This window comes from Callithrix jacchus, chromosome X (assembly GCF_049354715.1).
Source record: "Callithrix jacchus isolate 240 chromosome X, calJac240_pri, whole genome shotgun sequence".
NCBI lineage: Eukaryota > Metazoa > Chordata > Mammalia > Primates > Cebidae > Callithrix > Callithrix jacchus.
Genome location: NC_133524.1, coordinates 76,802,249 through 76,823,738, shown reverse-complemented (window position 1 = coordinate 76,823,738; position 21,490 = coordinate 76,802,249). Strand labels below are relative to the sequence as shown.

Genomic DNA, 21,490 nt, shown 5'->3' with positions numbered 1-21,490 from the left:
TATGTAGTCAATTATTCAAATTTTCTATTCTTGCTTTATTTTGATAATTCTTTGACACAGAAAGTCATCCATTTCAGTAAGATTTTCAAACTTATTGGCATTAGATTTACCACAGTATTTTAAAATTTTTTATCTCATGTTGTAATCAACATGTGTCCTTTTAAATTTTCTAATATTTACATTTTTGGTAATTCTAATTTTGTTTGTGTAATATCATATGCATAATTCCTCCTATTTGCATCTGAGCCTTTATTACCTAGCATATAATCAATGTTTATAAAAATTTCATGGATGTTGCAAAACGTACACTCCCATTTTATGTAATTTAATGTCTGCCAAACATTTCTTTTGCCTTATTGGATTTTTAAATTTATTTTAAAACCTTTGTTTGTTCTGAAGCAATTGTATTTTTTCTTTGTCTAATTGTCTACTCATGCTTTATAATATTTATCACTTTCTGATTAAAAATAATATGCTTACCAAAAACGTTTTGAAAAATCAGAAAAATTTAAAGTAGAAAATAATAATTATCTATAATCAGATCTCTCAAATGTTGCGAATTTTAATATTTCAATGTCTTTTTCTAGTTTTTACAAATAAAAATATGTGTACTTATGGCTGAGGCCATCCATACTATATTTATTCGCATTTATCCTTAACTTTGCAATCATACGAGAGACTAGAATAAGCATTTATAAAGAGGAGTGTAATAAAATGAGGGTTTAAAATTTTTAGTTTATTTTTTAAAAAATTGTATTGTAAATTGACAAGTTATAGTTGTGCACAAAGTTTTAGAATGTTGGAAAATAAAAAAAAATACAACACAAGTATCATAACTATACATTTTAATTGTATAGTTATGTTGGATACTAGGGAAGAGCATTTTTAAAGTATGAACATTTCCCATGAAATTTATTGTATTATAGTAATACGTAGGCCAATAATACCATCTTAAGTACATGAGTTCTGGATTCCGATTTTCAGAGTTAAAAATCCTGACATTATCATCTATTAGCTGTGTATTCTTGAAAAAGTTACTTAAACTATCTATATGTGTTTTACATCTTAAAAGTGGGATTAATTATAGTATCTACCTCATGGGATTGTGAAAATTAAATATGATGCCCTGGCTGAGTGTGGTGGCTTATGCCCATAATCCTAGCACTTTGGGAGGCTGAGGTGGGCAGGTCACCTGAGGTCAGGAGTTCAAGACAAGCCTGGTCAACATATTGAAACCCTGTCTCTGCTAAAAATTTAAAAAATTAGCCATGTGTGGTGGCGCTCACCTATAGTCCCAACTACTCGGGAGGCTGAGGCAGGAGAATTGCTTGAGCCTGGGAGGTGGAGGTTGTAGTGAGCTGAGATCACTCCACTGCACTCCAACCTCTAGCCTGGGTGACAGAGCAAGACTCTGTCAAAAAAAAATAGAAAACAAAGAAAATTAAATATGATGATCCATGTAAAGCCCCTCAAATAGTTGGATTCAATAAATGACAGCTATTCCTGTTGTACGTTTCTTATAATTCATGTGTATGTCTGTGAAATCATCTAGATAATCCAAATCTCAAAATGAAGGAGTAAGCAATAGTGTTTACTTGCCAGCAGGCTTTTGCCCGTGTTATTATGCCATGCCATATCATTGTTTCTCAAGATCTGTATAAGCTTTTTTATCTCCACTATTTTTATGATCCATCTTGCCTCACCTCACCACACAAAAGTACAAATTATATACCTGACATTTAAGGCCCTTTATATTCTAAACTTCTAACGTTTACAGCCTTGTTAATTACTGCTCCTTTCTATATTTCTAGCCAAGCTATGTTACTCAGTACTAGGCACTCCTTAGCTTTTTTCTCTTTCCACCCCTAACACAGAAGGATTTCCAATAAGAAGGCTTACTCTTCCTCTGTATTTAGTGCTGATATTGTAGAAATGTTTCATCCTCTTTAAAACTCATGCTGAAATGTGACCTCTAATGGTGGAGGTGGGCATGCAGGGAGGTGTTTGGTTCATGGAGCAGATTCCTCATGAATGACTTGATCTGTCTTCAAGGTAATAAGTGGGTTCTCACTCTATGATTTCATGCAAGATGTTTGTTTAAAAGAGTGTAGCACCTTTTTCTTCACTCTCTCTTGCTGCCTCTCTTACAATGTGACATGCCTGCTCTCTATTCACCTTCCATCATAATTATAAGCTTCCCGAGGGTCTCGCAAGAAGCAGAAGCTGGCACTATAATTCTTGTACAGTCTTCAGAATACCTACTTTATAATGGTAATTCATTTGATAAGTGGCAAATGCTATACCTATAATCTGTGGTAGTATTTAAAGCTTTTGTATTTTTATTTTTGTGGGTGCATAGTAGGTGTATATGTTTATGGGGTACATGAGATGTTTTGATACAGACATGCAGTGTGAAATAAGCTCAGCATAGAGAATGAGGCATCCATCCCTTCAGGCATTTGTCCTTTGAGTTACAAAAAATCCAATAACACTTATTTTTTTTGAGATGGAGTCTTGCTGTGTCACCCAGGATGTAGTGCAGTGGTACAGTCTCAGCTCACTGACATCATCTCCCGGGTTCAAGTGGTTCTCCCACCTCAACTTCCCAAGTAGATGGGACTACAGTTGCACACCACCATGCCTGGCTAACCAATAACCCTCTTTAAGTTATTTTAAAATGTAAAGAGAAACAGCATATCTGATTATGCATAAATGGCATTTAAGCTCACATAAATTGTTACAAAGGTTATGTTTCTCCCATTTTTACTGAATTCCTTCCCATTTTTACCAAAACTATCAGAAGTTTAAACAGTGTTTCATCAGTAAAATTAGCATTATGAGATTCTGAATGGATTCTGTGTGGATTTTGCTAAGTGCCTTGCAGAGATTTGGGGGGCAATGTTTAGCTTTAGTTTTGACTTTTTGAAAAACTAATTAAAGGATATATGTTTTGATGTTTTGTTTGGCTCAAATTATGTCATTGTGACAAGCATAGGAATAATTTTTTAAATTGTTGTTTATTGTAATACCTTAAAGCAATTTCACTGATTTCTTGCACTGCTATATCATCAGCTGAAGCACGGTCACCTTTTCTTTTGGCATTATGTAAGATATCCCCTTTAAAATTAAAGAACTGATTGTCAATTTCTCGAATGGTTTTACGTTTTTCTCTCTCACTACATTGCAATTCACATGTCAGAAAAAGCTCAAAGATTCCAATTAAATGGTAGTTAAAAAAAAAAGCATGTTGTTTAATTGGCTCACTATTCCATACAACTTGTGCTTCAAGCACGACCTTTTGTCAACCACTTGAAAGTAGGGAATATAAAGTGTGACTCTTAAGAACTGGGGTTCCATTTCTCCACAGACGTAGCAGAATGTGGAGTTCCAAATAGGTTTTTTCCAAAGTCATCTCCTTAGAATAGGCCTGTCTATGTAGTCAGTATGATAATGTTGCCATTAACTACAAGCACATCTGGAAACCCTCCTAAGGAAGTGTCATTAGATTCAGATTAATAAAGTACAAGAAAAACCAGTTTGATTACTTTATAATTGCATAACTCTTTCTTTTCCCAGTGAGAGATCTTTAAAAAAAATCTCTCTTTTTGTTATTCATTCTTCCACAGCCACTCTATTCAAATGAATATTCTCAGAACTACTATTTCCTTTTTCCTCCTTGCACAACAAATGTCTATGTTATTTATATTGAAGACATAAAAGATAAGAGTGATGAGGTGAGCTTCATACATTTCAACCTGATAATCTGAGGGATTGTTTGTATTCAAATTTTTTAAAATGATGCTGAAACAACACCCATAACATTTGAAAAAAAAAAAAAGATAAAAAGACTGCCAGAAAGAGCACATATACTTTTCTTGTATTTATGATGTAATAATACTTTTTGCTTCTAATGGAGATATTGTCAGTAATGCTCACAGAAATCTTCCTAAACGTTTCAAAAATAAATTTGTGTACAATACTATATAGTATTATTTAGGAAAAGTAAGCTTAGGTGAACTCCAAACACATTTCAACATTTTATAGAATGTTTATCACTCTATTTTGTAGGGGGTTTTTTTAAATCTACTTATGGGGTTTGTACGACCTGTATCATGCCTTAAAATACATATTTTTTTAGAAATATTGAATTATTTGAGTTTTCTATACTCCTTATCATCAGGATTCTGTATCTTAGAACAATATTAAGACAACACATCCATTTACCACTTAAGACCTTGCAACCTGAAGCTTGACATGCCAAAGCCACAACATACAGATTTTTTAGAGAATTCCAGGCAAATCATGTTGAAATGCCCTGGATCTCAATTGGTTTAGCTTTAGTCTGAGTCTTCATCATTGAGAATTAATTTATTATAGACCTAATAAATATAACAACAAAACAAGGGAATAACATAAGCATTTGTGATGTATTATACTTGACCAATTTTGGCTAACCACTGTTGATCCTGAGACAAATTGCTTAACCTCTCTGAGGCTCCATTTATTCATTTGTATTGGCAACTTACACAGGTTTATGAGGAGGGCCAGATGAGATGTTATATGTGGAAGAGTGGGAGGGTGACGAGGGATTGAAAACTACAAATATGGTGCAGTGTACATTGCTCCAGTATTGGATGCACCCAAATCTCACAAATCACCACTATATAACTTACTCATAAAATCAAATACCACCTGTACCCCAACAACATATGAAAAAAAAAAAACGAAGTACCTAACAAAGTGACAACCCAGAGCACAACAGGCATCCAACACATTTTCAAGGAATGAACGTATTTCCATGCCTTTTCTTTAGTAACAGGTTTGTGGTTCTGAAATGTATGCACATACTGCTTCAATTCTTCACACTGTCTTTCCTGTTAGAAAAATTTACCTGTTAGAAAGACTAGACATTTTTACTTTCACTCAGAAATAAAGGTGTTTATATGACAGTTATTTTTTTACATACTAGGAAAATTTCATGTATTTACTGTGCATTATTAACAATAACTTATTGAAAAAAATTAAGGGAAACTATTCGACTTTTATTTATATCTGTAAAAACTTGATCTAGGTTTCATAAATAAGAAAGTGTCTTGAATTTCAAAGAGGAGGCAAATAAACCTATTTTCTCTTCCTCTCTTACATTTTTCACACTCTGCCTTCATCATCACACCCCTGTGACTATGAATATCACACAAGCAAACACTTCTTTCTGCTGTTTACAAGGTCCATATAAAGAAACTGATTGGCAATTCTGGCCTTTGAAAGAAGACAAAGAACGTAGGTAAACAAAGTTATAATTAAAGAGACATTTTAATTTTAACCAATCATTGAAGAACCACTCTCTCTGCTCATGAGGCGGGAGCGGGTCACAGAACTGCTATGGCGTGATAGTTGGTCACGAAACTCTGAGGCCATAAAGTAATAAAGAATTGGATCCAAAAGGCAGCAGACACTTGCAAGGCACAGGCAAAAAGGGTGGAAATACAGTGTCATTTGGACAATGGGACAATTGCTAATGATGGTTTCCTTTACCAGGGTGTAAAAAATGAAGTTAATATGATAAGGAGTGAAGCAAATGAAAAAGACTGCAGCACACATGAACACCATCCGCACTGCTTTTTGCCTCTCACTGATCCCTTGGAAAGCCACTGGTGGCTGTCTCAAGGATATAGTAGTTTTCCAGGTACACCATGCGATGATGATGACTGGGATCACAAATCCTGCAAGCTCAGCAACTGTAATCATCCCGACCAATGCAACTGCATTCATTTGCTTGTATCCAAGATCAGCAAAACAGGACTTGTTGTTGTTCTCTAAGTCTGTGCTTCTCAGGATGGGAAATGGCAAACAGGCAGTCCCCACAATGATCCAGATGGCAGCACTGATGCCCATATCATACCTACGTTTCCAGTCTCTGGCCCTGAAGGGCTTGAGAAGAAAAAAACACCTCTGAAGACTGATGCACGTCAGGAAACAAATGCTGGCATACATGTTGAGATACTTTAGGTAGAAGCAGAGCAGGCAAAGGGCTCTCTGGAAAGGCCAGTGGTGGCTGATGTAATAGTAAATCCGGAGCGGTAGAGATAATACGTGAGCAAGGTCAGCCACAGAGAGGTTGATCATGAAAATTATGGCTTTATTTTTGTTGCTGATGAAGCGGCATAGAACCCACAAGGCTGCACTGTTAGCCAGAATACCAGGAATGAAAATGAGGATATAGGTGGTTGCATAGAGGGAGTACTGAAATTTCACATTAGTGACATTGCAGTAAGTCTCAGCAGTGCTGGTACTGTTGCTGCGCATCTTGAATGTTTCAGTATATTCGTCAAAGTAAGCCATGGATTTACAGTTCCTGTCCAAATCAAAACAAAATAAAGAGTATAATGGTTAGTTAGTTCATTACCTAACACCTAGATCTCTCTTTTATACTTATGGAGGCACAGAGTATTATAATTAGAAGAGACCTGTTTACATATAAACAATTAAGGCTCAAAGAAGATACAGTATTGATCCAAAGTCACCCTATGTAATAGTTAAGGAACCATAAAATTGGCCACAACTGCCCTCCTAGATTCTCTAAGTTGTATTTTTGCAGGCAAAAATGTCTTGAAATAGCAAATCTTTTATTCTCACCACAGCAAAAACAGTATAGCATTCGAGTATATTTATTTTGCCTCCAAATTCATCTTGTCCAAAGCTCTGGTTAGAATGAATACTACTCACAACTAATTGCAATGGCAGAAATTCAGGCACACCTTTTATGTTCCCTTGCCTGTCCTTTGTCTGCCATTTTGCCCATTGGGTCCTGGTTACTGCTGCTGATTCTTGTTTTTTTTTTTTTTTGAGACAGAGTCTTGCTCTGTCACCCATGCTGGAGTGCAGTGGCACAATCTTGGCTCGCTGCAATGTCTGCCTCTGGTATTCAAGCGATTCTTCTGCCTCAGCCTCCTGAGTAGCTGGGACTACAGCTGTGTGCGACCACACCTGGTTAATTTTTTGTGCTTTTACTAGAGCCAGGGTTTCACCATGTTAGGCAAGATAGTCTCGATCTCCTGACCTCATGATCCGCCCTCCTCAGCCTCCCAAAGTGCTGGGATTACAGGCATGAGCCACCGTTTCCTGCCCCAGACTTCTTATCTTGAAACCCCTGCACTTGGAAAATGGTCCTACCTCCAAAAGCCTGCATTGTCAGTGTCCTGGCTGATTTTCAAGACCTGAGAATGTGGTCTCATTATTCTATCATAATAGCTTGTGACTCTGAGGTTATCCTGCAGTTTGTCTCTCTCCCTAGGCTTGGATATCCAAATTTACATAATAACGCTCTAATAATACATGATTTTATAGGCTGAAATAGAGTATTTTCCTTCTTGAAAATCTTGAAGGGGAAAAAATCAATTCTACCACTAAGTAGAATCCTGCACTGCTGTGGCAACACTGACATGGCAAGTTATCCAACAGTCACAATGAACACTGCTTTGGTCACTCACAAAACAGGATCACTAAAACCACTTTTTGAAGATGGTTCAAAATGTAATGCTTTCTTTATTCATTAATCAATATGATGAGATTCCTTCTTTTTTGGAATTTCTTAATCATATTTTATGATTTAGTATTATTTTTATTATGTATTATATTAAGGTATATAGAGAGTAGCATAATCTTTAGAGATTATCAGAGGCTGGGCATGGAATTATGCTGATTGCCTGCACATAAGAATGGTAAGGAGAGCAACAGATTCCTCATTTTGCTTTAACTATCTTGTAGAATTTCAGACTGGGAAGGACCTTTGGAAATCATTAAATTCAGCCTCCACATAATAGAGAGAGAAGCAAGGCCCAGAGAGAAGAGATTATAATGGCCACACAGCTATTAATGGAAGATCTGAGACTTGAAATGGGAGGACAAGGGGCCTTGCCTTCATGTATACCCTTCTCCTCATCTTTGTTTTTCTCCCTAAGACAAAGTTCACAAACATAACTTCTGTGCATGTTGCAGGAATGTTTATTGTATTTCAAGCTAGAAGTGGAAAAAAATAACGTTCTGAGCTTGTTTCTCAGATGGGGAAGTGTTTTTGTTGTTTATTGTTTTTATTTTGTTTTGTTTTGCTTGAAGTAAGTTTACAAAAAACAAAGGAGTAACCCGGTTTTAGATTCTCCCCGTGAGTAGCAGAATGGCTTCCTAGATAGCATTAAGTCCTGCTCCAGGAAATAGATTTGTGATAACAAAAACAGAGCCTTGGGGCCTGGCGTGGGTGGCTCAAGCCTGTAATCCCAGCACTTTGGGAGGCCGAGGCAGTTGGATCACAAGGTCAAGAGATCGAGACCATCCTGGTCAACATGGTGAAACACCGTCTCTACTCAAAATACAAAAAATTAGCTGGGCATGGCGGCGCATGCCTGTAATCCCAGCTACTCAGGAGGCTGCGGCAGAAGAATTGCCTGAATCCAGGAGGCGGAGGTTGTGGTGAGCCGAGATCACGCCATTGCACTCCAGCCTGGGTAACAGGAGCGAAACTCTGTCTCAAAAAAAAAAAAAAAAAGAGTCTCAAGCGATGAATTTACAGATAAAAGAGTGTGGATGTTATGAGCTGCTATTACTGTAAATAATACTTTTACTTTCCCCCCTGTTCTATTTCTTCCCCCTGTTTGCCCTCTTATTCGTTATATGTCTTAAATAGGCAGTCATTTTGCTTATATATGTGTTACTTAGGATGGAGGGTAGAAGGGGCACTCACAGGTAGAAAGATAGGAAATAATTATTATGTTGTGACCATCAAGGATGTATCCCAGAATCTGTAATGGAAGTTTTCAAGCATATTATTTAATTCAGTTTTCACAACCATTCTATGATGTAGGAACTATTACCACCCTATGATCTAGATTTAAAAAACTGAGCTTCAGAGACATTCAATAAATTGCTTTAAATAGCAAAGCAAAAAATGGTAAAGATAAGATTTACTATCGTTCCTGGCTTGCTCTGAAGCCTGTGGTATTTCCTCTCCCTGACTAGGACGGACTACTTAGTTGAATAAGGCTGTCTTAGCTATCACTCCACATGCCTTTGCATGCTCATAGCTTAGGTCCCACTTATAAGTGAGAACACCTGGTTTTTGGCTTTCCACTCCTGTGTTACTTCGCTTAGAATAATGGCCTCCAACTCCATCCATGTTGCTACAAAATATATTATTTCAATTTCACTGTGACACTTGAAGAGCACATTGTGGTAGAACCATTCTAATCCCATAGTAGGAACTCATAATCACATAGCACTAGAATTCCTCTAGTTAGTCAGTCAGAGTAGAACTAAGCACCTGTCCTTACTTATGCAACACAGTTCCCATCTCAACACCTACTTTGATTGCAGTATTGGCACTGCTTCTACTATCATCTATTGTCCACACACAGGCTGTGAAAGAGCAAAGAAAGAGCATCAGTGCATTACAATTTCAAGAACTGAGAATTGTTCATAACCCTACCCTCGTCCAGTCACACTTCCACTTTAGCACTTAAAAGAAATGGCGAATTGTTTTGCTTCACTGGTGTAGAAAGTTTCAGTTACTAAAGGGGAATGTTCTGTTAATACCTCATTGTTAAAAAATGGAGCCCAATTATGCGAAAACAGCAAGCTAGTGGTCAAGTTCATACCTTTGTTCCACCCCCGCCCCACCCGCTGTAGGTTCTTATGCCTCTGCAATTCACAGTTCATTGTGAGCTTAGAGATTTGCATGGCTTCCTTCCAAAAACCTCTTTTCTGCTTCAATCTGAAGAGACGGTAAGAAGGTCCCCCCACCAAAGCTTCTTAGTGACCATTAAATGTAAAATCCCCATGATGAGACAAGGCAGAAGTATTTATTTTGAGGTTAAGCAGAAATGTAGACTCTCAGAGAGGGGGAGCATTTAGCTTGCTGTGGACAATTGTGTCATTTCTGAAATATATGAAAAGAGAAGCTAAGAAGCCACCAACAAGAAAATGCTGGAAAGAAGGAATAAAATCAGAGTATTCTCCTTCTCTCTGTTCCCCCACTCCATCTCTGTGTCTCTCTTTCTCTGTCTCTCTGTCCCTGTCTCTTTCTCTCCATCTCTCTGTCTCTCTATGACTCTGGCTCTATTGTTATCTATTTGTGGGCAGTTTGCTCCCTTTGTGTTGCCAATTTCTCTCCCCTTCAATGTAGACATATTTGTGGTTCCTGTCTCACAGGGATGTGAGATTAGTGATTCATTCCTGAGTCTGTGCTTCCCTTTTCAGTCAGTGCTCTGACTCCTCTCCCAGACACTCAAGGTGAAAATTAGGGAGCAATTCTGAATCTTGCCACTGTATTTCCTCCCATGGACAATAAAAATCCAGGTGATCCTTCCTTCCATGTAAAATGCTCTCTAATCTAGCTTCACTTCTACTATCACCATCCTAATCCAGGCTACTGTCATCAACCCTATTGCCTATTGCAACAGTTCCCTTACTGAACTGTTTGCATTCTAGTCCTTCCCCTAAAGTTCATTCCCCATACCATGTCTACCATTAACATTATATATGACTACCACTCATTTAGGGATGAGTGTTTACAGGCTAAACACTTTATTCATTATCTCATTCATCCTCACAGGAACCCTATAATTATTTCCACATTTCAGATGAGAAAATTGTGGCTCAAAGAGGTTAAATAAGTTGTGCAGAAGTCATAAAATTCATGTCTTGTTCCTTTTTAATCCCAGTCTGTGGGTCTGAGAGACCTTAACCACCAACTTAATCTAGATAATCCTATACATCATTACACGCTCTCACATTCTCTGTTCTTTCTCTTTGTAGCATCAACATTTGTAAGTTGGGTATTTTAAATTTGTTTATTGGTTGTTACTCTCACTATGCTGGTAAGTCCGTCAGTGCCACAAAAAGATCTCCCTTGTTCATCACTCTGTAGCCAGGACCCAGCCTAGTAAGCACTCAAAGAATATATAAAAAGTATAATTGGACTGAATTGCTTACATAATAGTTCAAAGTTTCTGTTTAGAAGGATTAAGCACAAATAAAAAAACCTTGATATATCAACAAATACATTTCTGATGCCTACCATTTCCCTAAAAGGTTTTCTTCTGACATGGGCTGCACCTACCAATATTCCCTACACCTATCCTTTTCACCTCAGAAAAGCCATACCTGTAGAGGTCTGAGAAAGAGAAAATGAATTAATTTAGAAATCACAGGTGGTCAGACATATCCTATGGATAGAAACTAGGTAGCCATAAGTTAACTAACCATAACAGATTTCAAACATTCCATGAAAAAGGTAACAATGACATTTCTGTGGGAGCAGAAATAACACCTGAGTAGAACAGAAAGATTGGAAGTCAACTTTTTAATAAGCAGGTTTGGGAGTGGGCAGGATCATGAAAGATTTTTAATGCACTTCATAAGGAATCATCAAAGGATTCTGCGAAGATATGTGATATCACCATAGTTGTGTTTTAGACAGGTCAGGCTGGTGGCCAGGCACAGTAGCTCACACCTGTAATCCCAGCATTTTGGGATGTCCAGGTAGGCAGATTGCTTGAGCTCAGGAGTTTGAGGCCAGCCTGGGTAACACAGCAAAATCTTGTCTCCACCAAAAAAAAATATGAAAATTAGCTGGGTGCAGTTGTGCACATATGTGGTCCCAGCCACTCAGGAGGCTGAGGTGGGAGGATCGCTTGAGCCGGGGAGACAGACGTTGCAGTAAGCCAAGATTGCACCACTCCACTTCAGCCTGTGTGACAGAGCAAGATACTGTCTCAAAAATAAGTAACTAAATAATATTTTTAAAATAAATAAATAGAAAATAGAAAGGTCATGCTGGCAACCCTGTGGAAAATGAATTTTAAAAAATGGGACACAGGGAATCCAAATCACTATGGGAGTGTGTAGGAAGTCACAGTTCAAGTTTGCCTGTGACTGAGGGTTTTGTTGGACATAGTATTTTCAGTGCTAAAACTGTGACAGTCCAAGGCAAAGGGAATAGTTGATCACCCTATTATATTAAAATTTAAAGTAAAAGTCACTTATCGAATTGAGCAATTTTGAAGACTGCTTGAGGAGTCAAAGATAATTTCATTTACAAAATGTGAAATGTTATAAAAAAGGTATCACAATTTTGCATTTTTCCAGAGCAACTTCATATGAAGCAACTAATAGCATCCACTTCTGCTGACAATCTGAACCTCTTTCTTATTCCAGTAGTTTTCAGTGTAGTACTATCTGCCAACCCTCATCAATTCCTACCTCTTGAAATGGCTTTCTCTTTCTAATATAATGACTGAGCTTCACTACAAATTGCACTATACTAACTTGCATCATACATTTCCAGAAATCTTCAATAGCTAAATGTCTTCATTTCTCCTAGCCTCACATAGCATCCTTCCTCATCTTATTTCCTCCTGTGTCTAACCCAGAATAAATAGTTGGCCAAATTAGCCACTCTTACACAAGAATACACAATTTCGTTGTTCTCCATTCTTCTGCTGCACCAGCCTGGCAGGGCCCTAATCCCAGGTTAAGTTCATAACCCATATTCTTTCTTACTATCCAAATGGCTAAATTTTCCTGTTAAAATACCAGTATGCTTTTTAAATGGCACAAGTAGAAATTAATGATCTCCAATCTAAGATTTTTTTCCTCTAGCTTCTTTTTGCATGAGCCTAATTAGTATCTTCTTCTATTCCCACGGTGGCTAATCAGCCCCTTTACTATTCTACTAAAGCTTCTTTCTCTCTCTCCTGTTATCCATCCCCCACTTTTTTCAGAACATTATTTGTTTTACCCCTTAGCTCAAAGAGTAAATTAAGATTATTAGGTTAGAAGAAATCAACTTCATCTATTGTCCTTTCCCAACACACACAATTTTATTTGTAGCTGCACTCTTCTTACTTCCCAGCACAGCTATCTTTCCTGTTGCCCCAGATGAATTATCACACTCTTCTTACCTCCCTCAGGATACTCTTTCATTGATTGCTTCCTTTCACTACTAGAAAATCATGGTTTCCTGCATCCTCAGCTAGATCTTTGTTATCAAGTCTCTCCGGCTCCCAAGGTAATTTTCTTGTCTGTGCACCTTATTCTAGCTCTTTGTTGCCTTCCTGCCCTTCTCTTAATGGTTTTTAAAACCAATTTTTTCTTTTCTTCACTTTTTATCCATTCTTTAATGCACTTCAAGGTGGCATACATGTCCCCACAACCTCACTTCAGTCAGTACTTCTGTGGCTGTGAATTACTTAGAGGTAAGAATAGAATTCCCAGTGCCTCAAATACCAGCCTTACAGAAGAAATTACTCTTGGTATCTCTAGTTGGAAGTGCTCTCTACAGAGTACATACTTCCTATTCCAAAGATCAGGACCATTGATAGAGATGTCTTTTCACTTGAAAGAAGGATCTGTTGATGAGTGCCAAATCCTGAAGGGAATGACCAGCATAGAGTTTTAATCTAACAAGAAAAGCAGAAAAATCAGCCACCATCTCTGAAATAACAAGATTCACTTACAAACTGTGACTCTAAATACTGTACAGCCATACAAAGAATGACATAATTTCCTTTGCAAGGACATGGACAGAGTTGGAAGTCATTATCCTCAGCAATCTAATGCAGGAACAAAAAACCAAGCACCATATGTTCTCACTTAAAAGTGGGAGCTGAATGATGAGAACACATGGACACATAGTGAGGAACAACAAACATTGGAGTCTGTTGGGAGCTGTGGGGTGAAAGAGAGCATCAGGAAAAACAGCTAATGGATGCTGGGCTTAATACTTGGGTGATCTGTGCAGCAAATGACTATAACACATATTTACCTATGTAACAACCCTGCACATCCTGCACATGTACCCATAAACTTAAAATGAAAGTTGAAGAAAAAAATAGGGGAAAAACAAAAAGAAAAATCAATGTGTGGCTCCAAGATGTTTCTGATAATAAGAATGTCACAAAGTAATGACCAAAAGACCATCAAATTCCTCTTAACCTGGAGCTCTTTTCATACGTCAGTATTTTACTTCTCAATATCACATCTCAACTCCCATTGTATCCTCACATTGGGCATCTCTATTCTCACCCCCCTCTTCTTTGAACTCCTACTGAGTTTATAGGCTTAACTGTGAGAATGCAAAATCACCGAGGGAAGATTCTACATCTTAAACTTTCCTATCATTCACTTTGACTAGCAAAGGGTTAGGCATGCAATAGGAGTTAAGCTCAAATGCATTGGTTTATAAAAGTAAGACTATGGAGCATACACACGTATTAGCAGAGCCTTAGGCATTTTTACTTCTAAAGTCTCTCCCATGAACCACTCTCCCAAGTGACAGCCATATTTTTCCCCCTTTCTGCCACTGAAGAAAATGTGGTCAAAGCAAGAATAATAAGGTTTTGGTCTAAGAAATCCGGACACCTAAGAGCTCCAAGCAGGCAATCCAGCTTTCTATTTGAAATCCAACAGAAATCCCATAAGCTTAATTAGTAATTGGATCACCGAAAACTTTATTTTGTGGAAATAACTAAATGTTTTCTCAGAATACAAAGGTATGGCAGGTCTTTAAATATGATTCATAGGAGCTCAGTCTAATATCTTAGTAGGTACCAATATCATCTACCTAACAGCAGCTGCTCTTCCCAACCAACTAGCTCAACATTGTGGTTTTCACAAAGGTACAGCCAAAGTGAGCTTATGTTATTATGGCATTAGAATTTTTTATCAGTTTCCTAAAGTCCCAGTGAAGACATTTCCACATCCTGTCTGTCACTAGCTAAGTGCTATTCGTATGTTACCTTTAATCTTTGTAGGAATTTTGAGTGAATTATTATTATACACTCCTACAGATTAGAAAATTGAGTCTCAGCAGTTCAGAGTTGTTATGATTTCAGCTGTAATAAGGCTTTTCATAAGCACAGAAAGCTAAAATAACTTTTAACTGAATAACTTGTTATAGGGACAGAAACATATTTTAAAGTGGTGTTTCTATGGGTAAGACTGTTCCTCAAAGGTAAAAAAAAAAAGCTATTGTTCTCAGTTCTAGTTCTAGCAGTTTTATGCATATGCATTATGCATATATGGCATATTGCTGCACACCAGGTGTCAGGATAGAATTATAAAAAAACTAACGTTTTTTATGGAGCTGTGCTTATGAATTCAAATCATAATAAATCTGTAGATAGAAGTACTGGAACAATTTCTTTACAACAGAAGTGACTGAATAGAACAAGACTTGTTGTGGGACAGAGAAGACTTAAAAGCAGTAGAATACGTTGAAAAGAGTACTGGATTTGGAGCTAAGATACTTAGATTTCAGTAATATTTACTCTTTGTGCTGCTCTGATATGCTCTTTCCCTGCTCTGAGTTTCATTTCCTCATTGTTAAAATAATATTATTTGAATGACATGAACTTTAACTTCCTTCTAGCTCCCATTTGGCATAATTTTATGAGAATTCCCCCTCTGGACCCTGCCCCTAACCAATACCATCACCACTGCCACTGCCGCCACTTATGCAGCTGGTACCAACTCTATAAATCTTCACTCTCAATCTTCCCTGTCTTTTCACCACTCATCATTAGGTCACTGTCACCACTAAATAAACATGTTTATCAAATTTACTTCTTCATTTTATTTAATGCTGAGGCCCGTCTGTGGGCTTGTCATCCTGGGAGGAGAATTAAAAATTAAACAGAGAAAGAAAGTTGCTGATGGGGTCCCCTCCCACTCTCTAGAGGACAACTTTTACATGTCATCTGGGAACTTAACTTGCTTTGCCTCGTCTTACCTTTTTCTTTTATTTTTAGCCACTGAATTTCACATGAATTATCCAATCCAATCTGATCTCCATGACTCCGGTGTTCTTGATTCAACAGCTCACAGCCAGAACCAAAAAGTAGCAGCTAAAATTGGGAACTCTGTTGTTTCTTGAATAAATCTACATCAACTCCAAATAAGCCTATATAATATCAGAAACACACAGATTTGGACACATCCTGCAAGTATAGACATTTTCTTTTTAGAGGAAGTAAAATTATTTTTATCCTTAAAATGAATTAAAGCAATTACGACATTAACAAAACAACAACTTAAAGTTTGAATTTGAACTTTCAGGTATGAATTTTATTGGATTTTCAATCATTTAGGAAGGTGGCCTAATTAAATATCATTTTTACCATTGTGGAAGCATTTTATGGGTGGAAATAATCATGCTCTTTGGGAAGTCCTGGTATCATATCATTTCTCAGTTGTTGGCTTTCTGGCCTGAAACAATTTACTTCATATTCCCAGGCTTCAGTTTCCTCTTTTGTAAAATTATAATAGTTCCTGCCACATAAATTGTTTTGAATATTAAAGAAAAATGTGTGTGAAAATAATAATCAGAGTAAACAGACAAACCACTCAGTGGCAGAAAATATTTGCAGACTATGCATCTGACAAAGGACTAGAAACTAGAATCTACAAGGGACTCAAACAAATCAGCAATAGAAAAACAAATAATCCCGTTAAAAAGTGGGCAAAGGACATAAACAGACATTCCTTAAAAGAAGATATACAAATGGCCAACAAACATGAAAAAAATGCTCATCATCACTAATCATCAGAGAAAACCAGAGTGAAATAGCAACTTACTGCAAGAATGACCATTATTAAAAAGTAAAAAAACAGTAGATGCTGGTGTGTGTGGATAAAAGCGAATGCTTCTATGTTGCTAGTGAGAATGTAAATTAGTACAACTTGTATGGAAAATGGTATGAAGATTCCTTAAAGAGCTACAAGTAAATCTACCATTTGATACAGCAATCCTACAAATCACAATTGCAAAGATGTGAAATAAATCTATGTGCCAATTGACTAACGAATGGATAAAGAAAATGTGGTGTATATATACCATGGAATGCTTCTTAGCCATAAAACAGATTGAAATAATGTATTTTGCAGTAACTTGGGTGGAGCTTGAGTCCACTATTCTAACTAAAGTAACACAGGAGTGAAAAACCAAAATCCAGATATTCTCACTTATAAGTGACAGATAATCTATGGTTATGCAAAGGTATACAGAGTGATAAAGGGATTATAGAGACTCAGAAGGGGGAGGTTGAGACAGGCTTGGCACAAAAATATTACACATTAGGTGCAATATATACTACTCATGTGGTGGGTACACTAAAAATCTCAGTATTTACTGCTATATAATTTATCCATGTAACAAAAAAAAGCACTTGTAGTTCAAAAACTATTAAAATACAAATTTAAAAATAATTTTGTGAAAGTACCTATTTTCACATCTGATACGCAGTAAGCATTAAATAAATGTAAGTTTATTTTCTCTTTATTTGTATACAGAGTCATCTCCAAGGGCCTTTGGTTGGATCCTGTACATTTCCAGGTTTAGAACATCTCCTAAGAAGTGTAACTTTAACAGAGGACTAGAAGATCTAGATCAGTATTTTTTCTTTTTTTTTTTTTTGAGATGGAGTTTCACTCTTGTTACCCAGGCTGGAGTGCAATGGCGCGTTCTCGGCTCACTGCAACCTCTGCCTCTTGGGTTCAGGCAATTCTCCTGCCTCAGCTTCCTGAGTAGCTGGGATTGCAGGCACGCACCACCATGCCCAGCTAATTTTTTGTATTTTTAGTAGAGACGGGGTTTCACCATCTTGACCAGGATGGTCTCGATCTCTTGACCTCGTGATCCACCCGCCTCAGCCTCCCGAGCATTAATTTTTAAAGAGAGAGGTAGAAAATAAGTACTACTTGAAAAAACATATTCTTTATCATAAAAAAATTGAAAAAAATAAAAATGTTATTATTTCTCTAATACAAACTATGAAAGTACAGATCTACAAAATCTCCTTGGCTGTTTGACACTTAGTACTTGAGAAATGTCAATGTGATGGAGCAGATTTTCCTACAAGTTCAGGGTCTGGTTTCTAGGAAGGCAAGTTCACAGTAACCTTGTGGTGAAATATTTCTGTTTCTCAAGGGGAACCTTGGCTTTAAAAGATTGAGAAATGCTGATTCAGTGTCATTGTCACTATGGAAATAAGATTTCAGCAAGTTTTATCTTTTTTCTTGCATTTTATCATTTTTAGAAAAAGGGAAGTTACTTACAAAATATTTGCTTGCGATCTAAAAGTTGAAGCTCTCATGAATTCCTGAAATAAATATAATGGCCATTGGGAAAGGATACTTTGTCCTCTTGGAGATCTAAACTACATTTCCCGAGTGTCCTGTCTAGATAGATTTCCCTATTATGGCCCCATTATTCACCACTTCATGACATTTAACTCTACTTAGATATCTAACAGCCTATATCAAATCATTTTACTGCTAGGTAGGAAATTAGAAACCATGTATTCCAAGCCCTATTCCATTATAATAGATAAGATTATTGAGACCTGCAGAAATGAAATAACTCACCAAAGACCACACAAGTCATTGGCAGAACGTGAACTATGACACAGACTTCTGACTCCTTGTGTATTGATCTATCTACTTCATCACTCTACCTGTGATGTATATGGACTGATACTAGGTAAAAACTTCCCTGCAAAATATACAGATCGAAGTATAAGTAAACCTTTTGGACAAAAGCTTTTAAAATAAATCATAGACCTCCAGGAAGCCATTGTCCTGATTGTTAGAACTTGTAGAAAGTCTCATTTTACTACAAACAGCTCTGTTCTCTTTGTTTGAGCCAAGACAGAGCTGTAGGAGACATAGGCTGGCCTGTCTTTTAAGACACCAACTCACTTACTTCAAACCAATACCACCCAGAAATGTGTGTACTCATTTGGTGTCTTTGGATTTAAGTAGTCTGTACAACTTGAACTCTACAGCTTTCCCAGTTGAGCCCCCAAAAAACTGCATTTGGCCAAAGAATCTGTGTTTAACAGGAACTATCACAAAAACAATTGCCCCAAATGTGTGGTCTGATTCTGAGAATACTTTACACCATTTTCTTTCTCTGTATACCTGTATTTCATCTGCTCTCATAAGTGATTAATTTTACTGTGTTGCAATTGCTAAGAGACAGATTCTCCAATTAATAGACATTATAATGACTCCACACATCCATTTGAACAACTGAAATAAAAATATTTTCACTTGCAGGATTCTTGGAACTGAGCCTATTTCCCTGGAAAGCACAGCAAAATCTGGTATCTCTCTATACAGACTAATCTTGGTTCCAGTTGATTTGGCACAGTCTCCTTTAAGGGACTCCCTAGCTGAAAGTCTCCTTTCAATTTAATCTTCTTAGCTCAGAATGAGAGAGTTGCTAGCATTCAGAGTAATAACTGAATAACTGAAGCAATAATAACTGAAAAAATGAGTACCTCACTCATGGGCTCTCCTATCCAGTAAGGCTAAACTTCAGTCAAAAAGGAGTTTTCAAAGGATCAAGGAACCACTCCGAGCAGACTCTGAAGTTACCTTGGATATTTTCTCCTTTCCTAACCTAAAAAATGACAAAGTCACAAATACGTTTACAGTATTCTCTGGGAGATGCAAACTGCTGTAGGGGAAAGGGAACATGAATTTAAAGATACAGGTCCTCGTTCCACCTATACCACTAACAAGGTGAGTGAACATAAGTGTCTTCACTTCACTGCCTCTCAGTTTCCCTGACTGTATTATGAGGAATTTGGACCTCTAAGAGCCCTTACAGCCCCCAGAATATATTGTCTTATTTTCTACTATTTATCTCGGTATCTCTGAAAGTTCAATTTTCCAAAGCAAGACTTTCACACCTAAAAATCTTTTTTCATCATGTAGCTAGATAAATTATACACCATAAAAAATCAAATTGCCTCTTATTGGCTGAATATGTCAAGTTGTCCCAGTGAGTCTCACTGTGCACTTTTCTTACCACTTTGTGCCATCTTCCTTGGTCCCACGCTATAAAGAGCCCTCATCAAAGAGTGAGCTGCATCACAGACTCCATGCTCCTGGCATAATGAAGAGGACTGATGGCATTAACCTTAACTTTGGACTCTGGTCAAACTTAACGGTAGTTAACTTTGCTCCTGTTATAAGAGGTCTGAGATGAGAAACCAGGGACAATTTAAATACAGACTCTGGCCCCACATCCACCTCTGTTCTGATCTTTATGATCACACCAGTCTTCCCACATGAAACCACCAATCCCCAGGTGCTAGGCATTAACTTACCCTGGAGCTTAGCTGGGATAAGCACTCTTGTTTCTTTGCAGGGAGCAAAGGGTAAAAAGCTTTACTCTGGCAGCATGGATCCTGCTAATAACTGACACATTTGTTGTTGAAAGAGGAAGTTGAGTTTATCTAGTGTCTCACCACAGAAACCTTATTTTCACAGAAGAAAGGTAAGTCCCTTGAGCAAATGACGTTACTCAAATTTCATTTTTTTTATTTAATTGGTGGAGAGAAATTCAAATAGCAGGGAGTCAGAGGCTATACATACTCACGCAATGGCTATATAGCAGCCTTCCTCAACTTATCTCTATCCTTTACAAGTGACATACCTAGACTCTCACTAGATTGATTCCAGTAGGTTCCGTGGTAAGGTGAAATTTTCAGGCAAATCTAAAGAGTGTTTACCTAGTAACAGGAAAGCTGCAGCTTGTGCAAGCCTGAGGGGCAAAGGCAAAATTAAAATACAAGTTAAAATTAGAAACAGTAGAAGTACCTCTGCTGAAGATGTTCTCTCCATCTGGAGTGCCTTTCTCCCAACCCCTTCATCTCGAGGCTCACAATGTAAAACATAGTTTGGGTTATTTTTGTATATTTATTAGCCCTTTACTAGACTACACATTGCTTGAGAGCAAAGATCATGTCTGACTCATAGCTGTATTCCCAACTTGTCCAGCACAAGGCATTTTCATGAATTGTTATTAAATAAATACATATGGGAATTAATGAATAAACAAATGATCAAAGAATGCATGAATAAATAAATGAATATTATTGATTACAGTCTCCCTTCAATGTACTAAAATTCTTGTATTTATGTACAGTGTATATGGGGCCTTCAAAACCATGTGAATACAGAAAGATCACATGCTTGAGGACTATAGTGTCAACTAAGTCTGAGAGTAGTTTTGAGAAACAAGGTTTAAAATGCAGCGCAAACTTCTGTGGATATGTAAGCAAACCACATTCAAAACCCAAGACCAGTAGCTGCAAAGAGCTTTCTGAGTAACAATCTTAGCAAAGAAGACAAAATAATTACTGTAGGATGGGTCAAACTGGAGAATTTTGACTCATGGATAAGACTGATTAAAGAAAAAAGTTGATGACAACATTCTTACAGGAGGGCAACCTGGATAAGCAACAAGCTCTTTTTATAGCACTGGAACCACTAGCAAACTGAGTAGAACCACACCCAATACTCAAAGATGTCCAATACAAATCAAAAGAGTGTCAGGACATAAAAAAGAGAAGCTGTCAGCATTGGAAACTAAGAGCTTGGAAACGTCATAAGTTGTGAAGACTGGCAAAGGGAGACAGTACTCATCCTG

General features: G+C 37.3%; 1 protein-coding gene across 1 annotated transcript; it reads right to left on the bottom strand.

Annotated features, from left to right (window-relative positions):
• Positions 1–3,156: 3,156 nt before the first annotated feature.
• On the bottom strand, positions 3,157–20,267 carry P2RY10 (P2Y receptor family member 10). The gene is made up of 2 exons (XM_002763034.7): positions 20,166–20,267; positions 3,157–6,355 (listed from the first exon to the last, which is right to left on the bottom strand). Exon 2 carries the CDS (start codon positions 6,340–6,342, stop codon positions 5,320–5,322), a length of 1,023 nt encoding a protein of 340 aa, XP_002763080.1. The 5' UTR covers positions 6,343–6,355; positions 20,166–20,267; the 3' UTR covers positions 3,157–5,319.
• Between the last annotated feature and the right edge of the window lie 1,223 nt (positions 20,268–21,490).

Coding starts and splice junctions, on each gene's coding strand:
- P2RY10 (XM_002763034.7), bottom strand. CDS start 6,342: ATGGCTTACTTTGACGAATATACTGAAACATTCAAGATGCGCAGCAAC.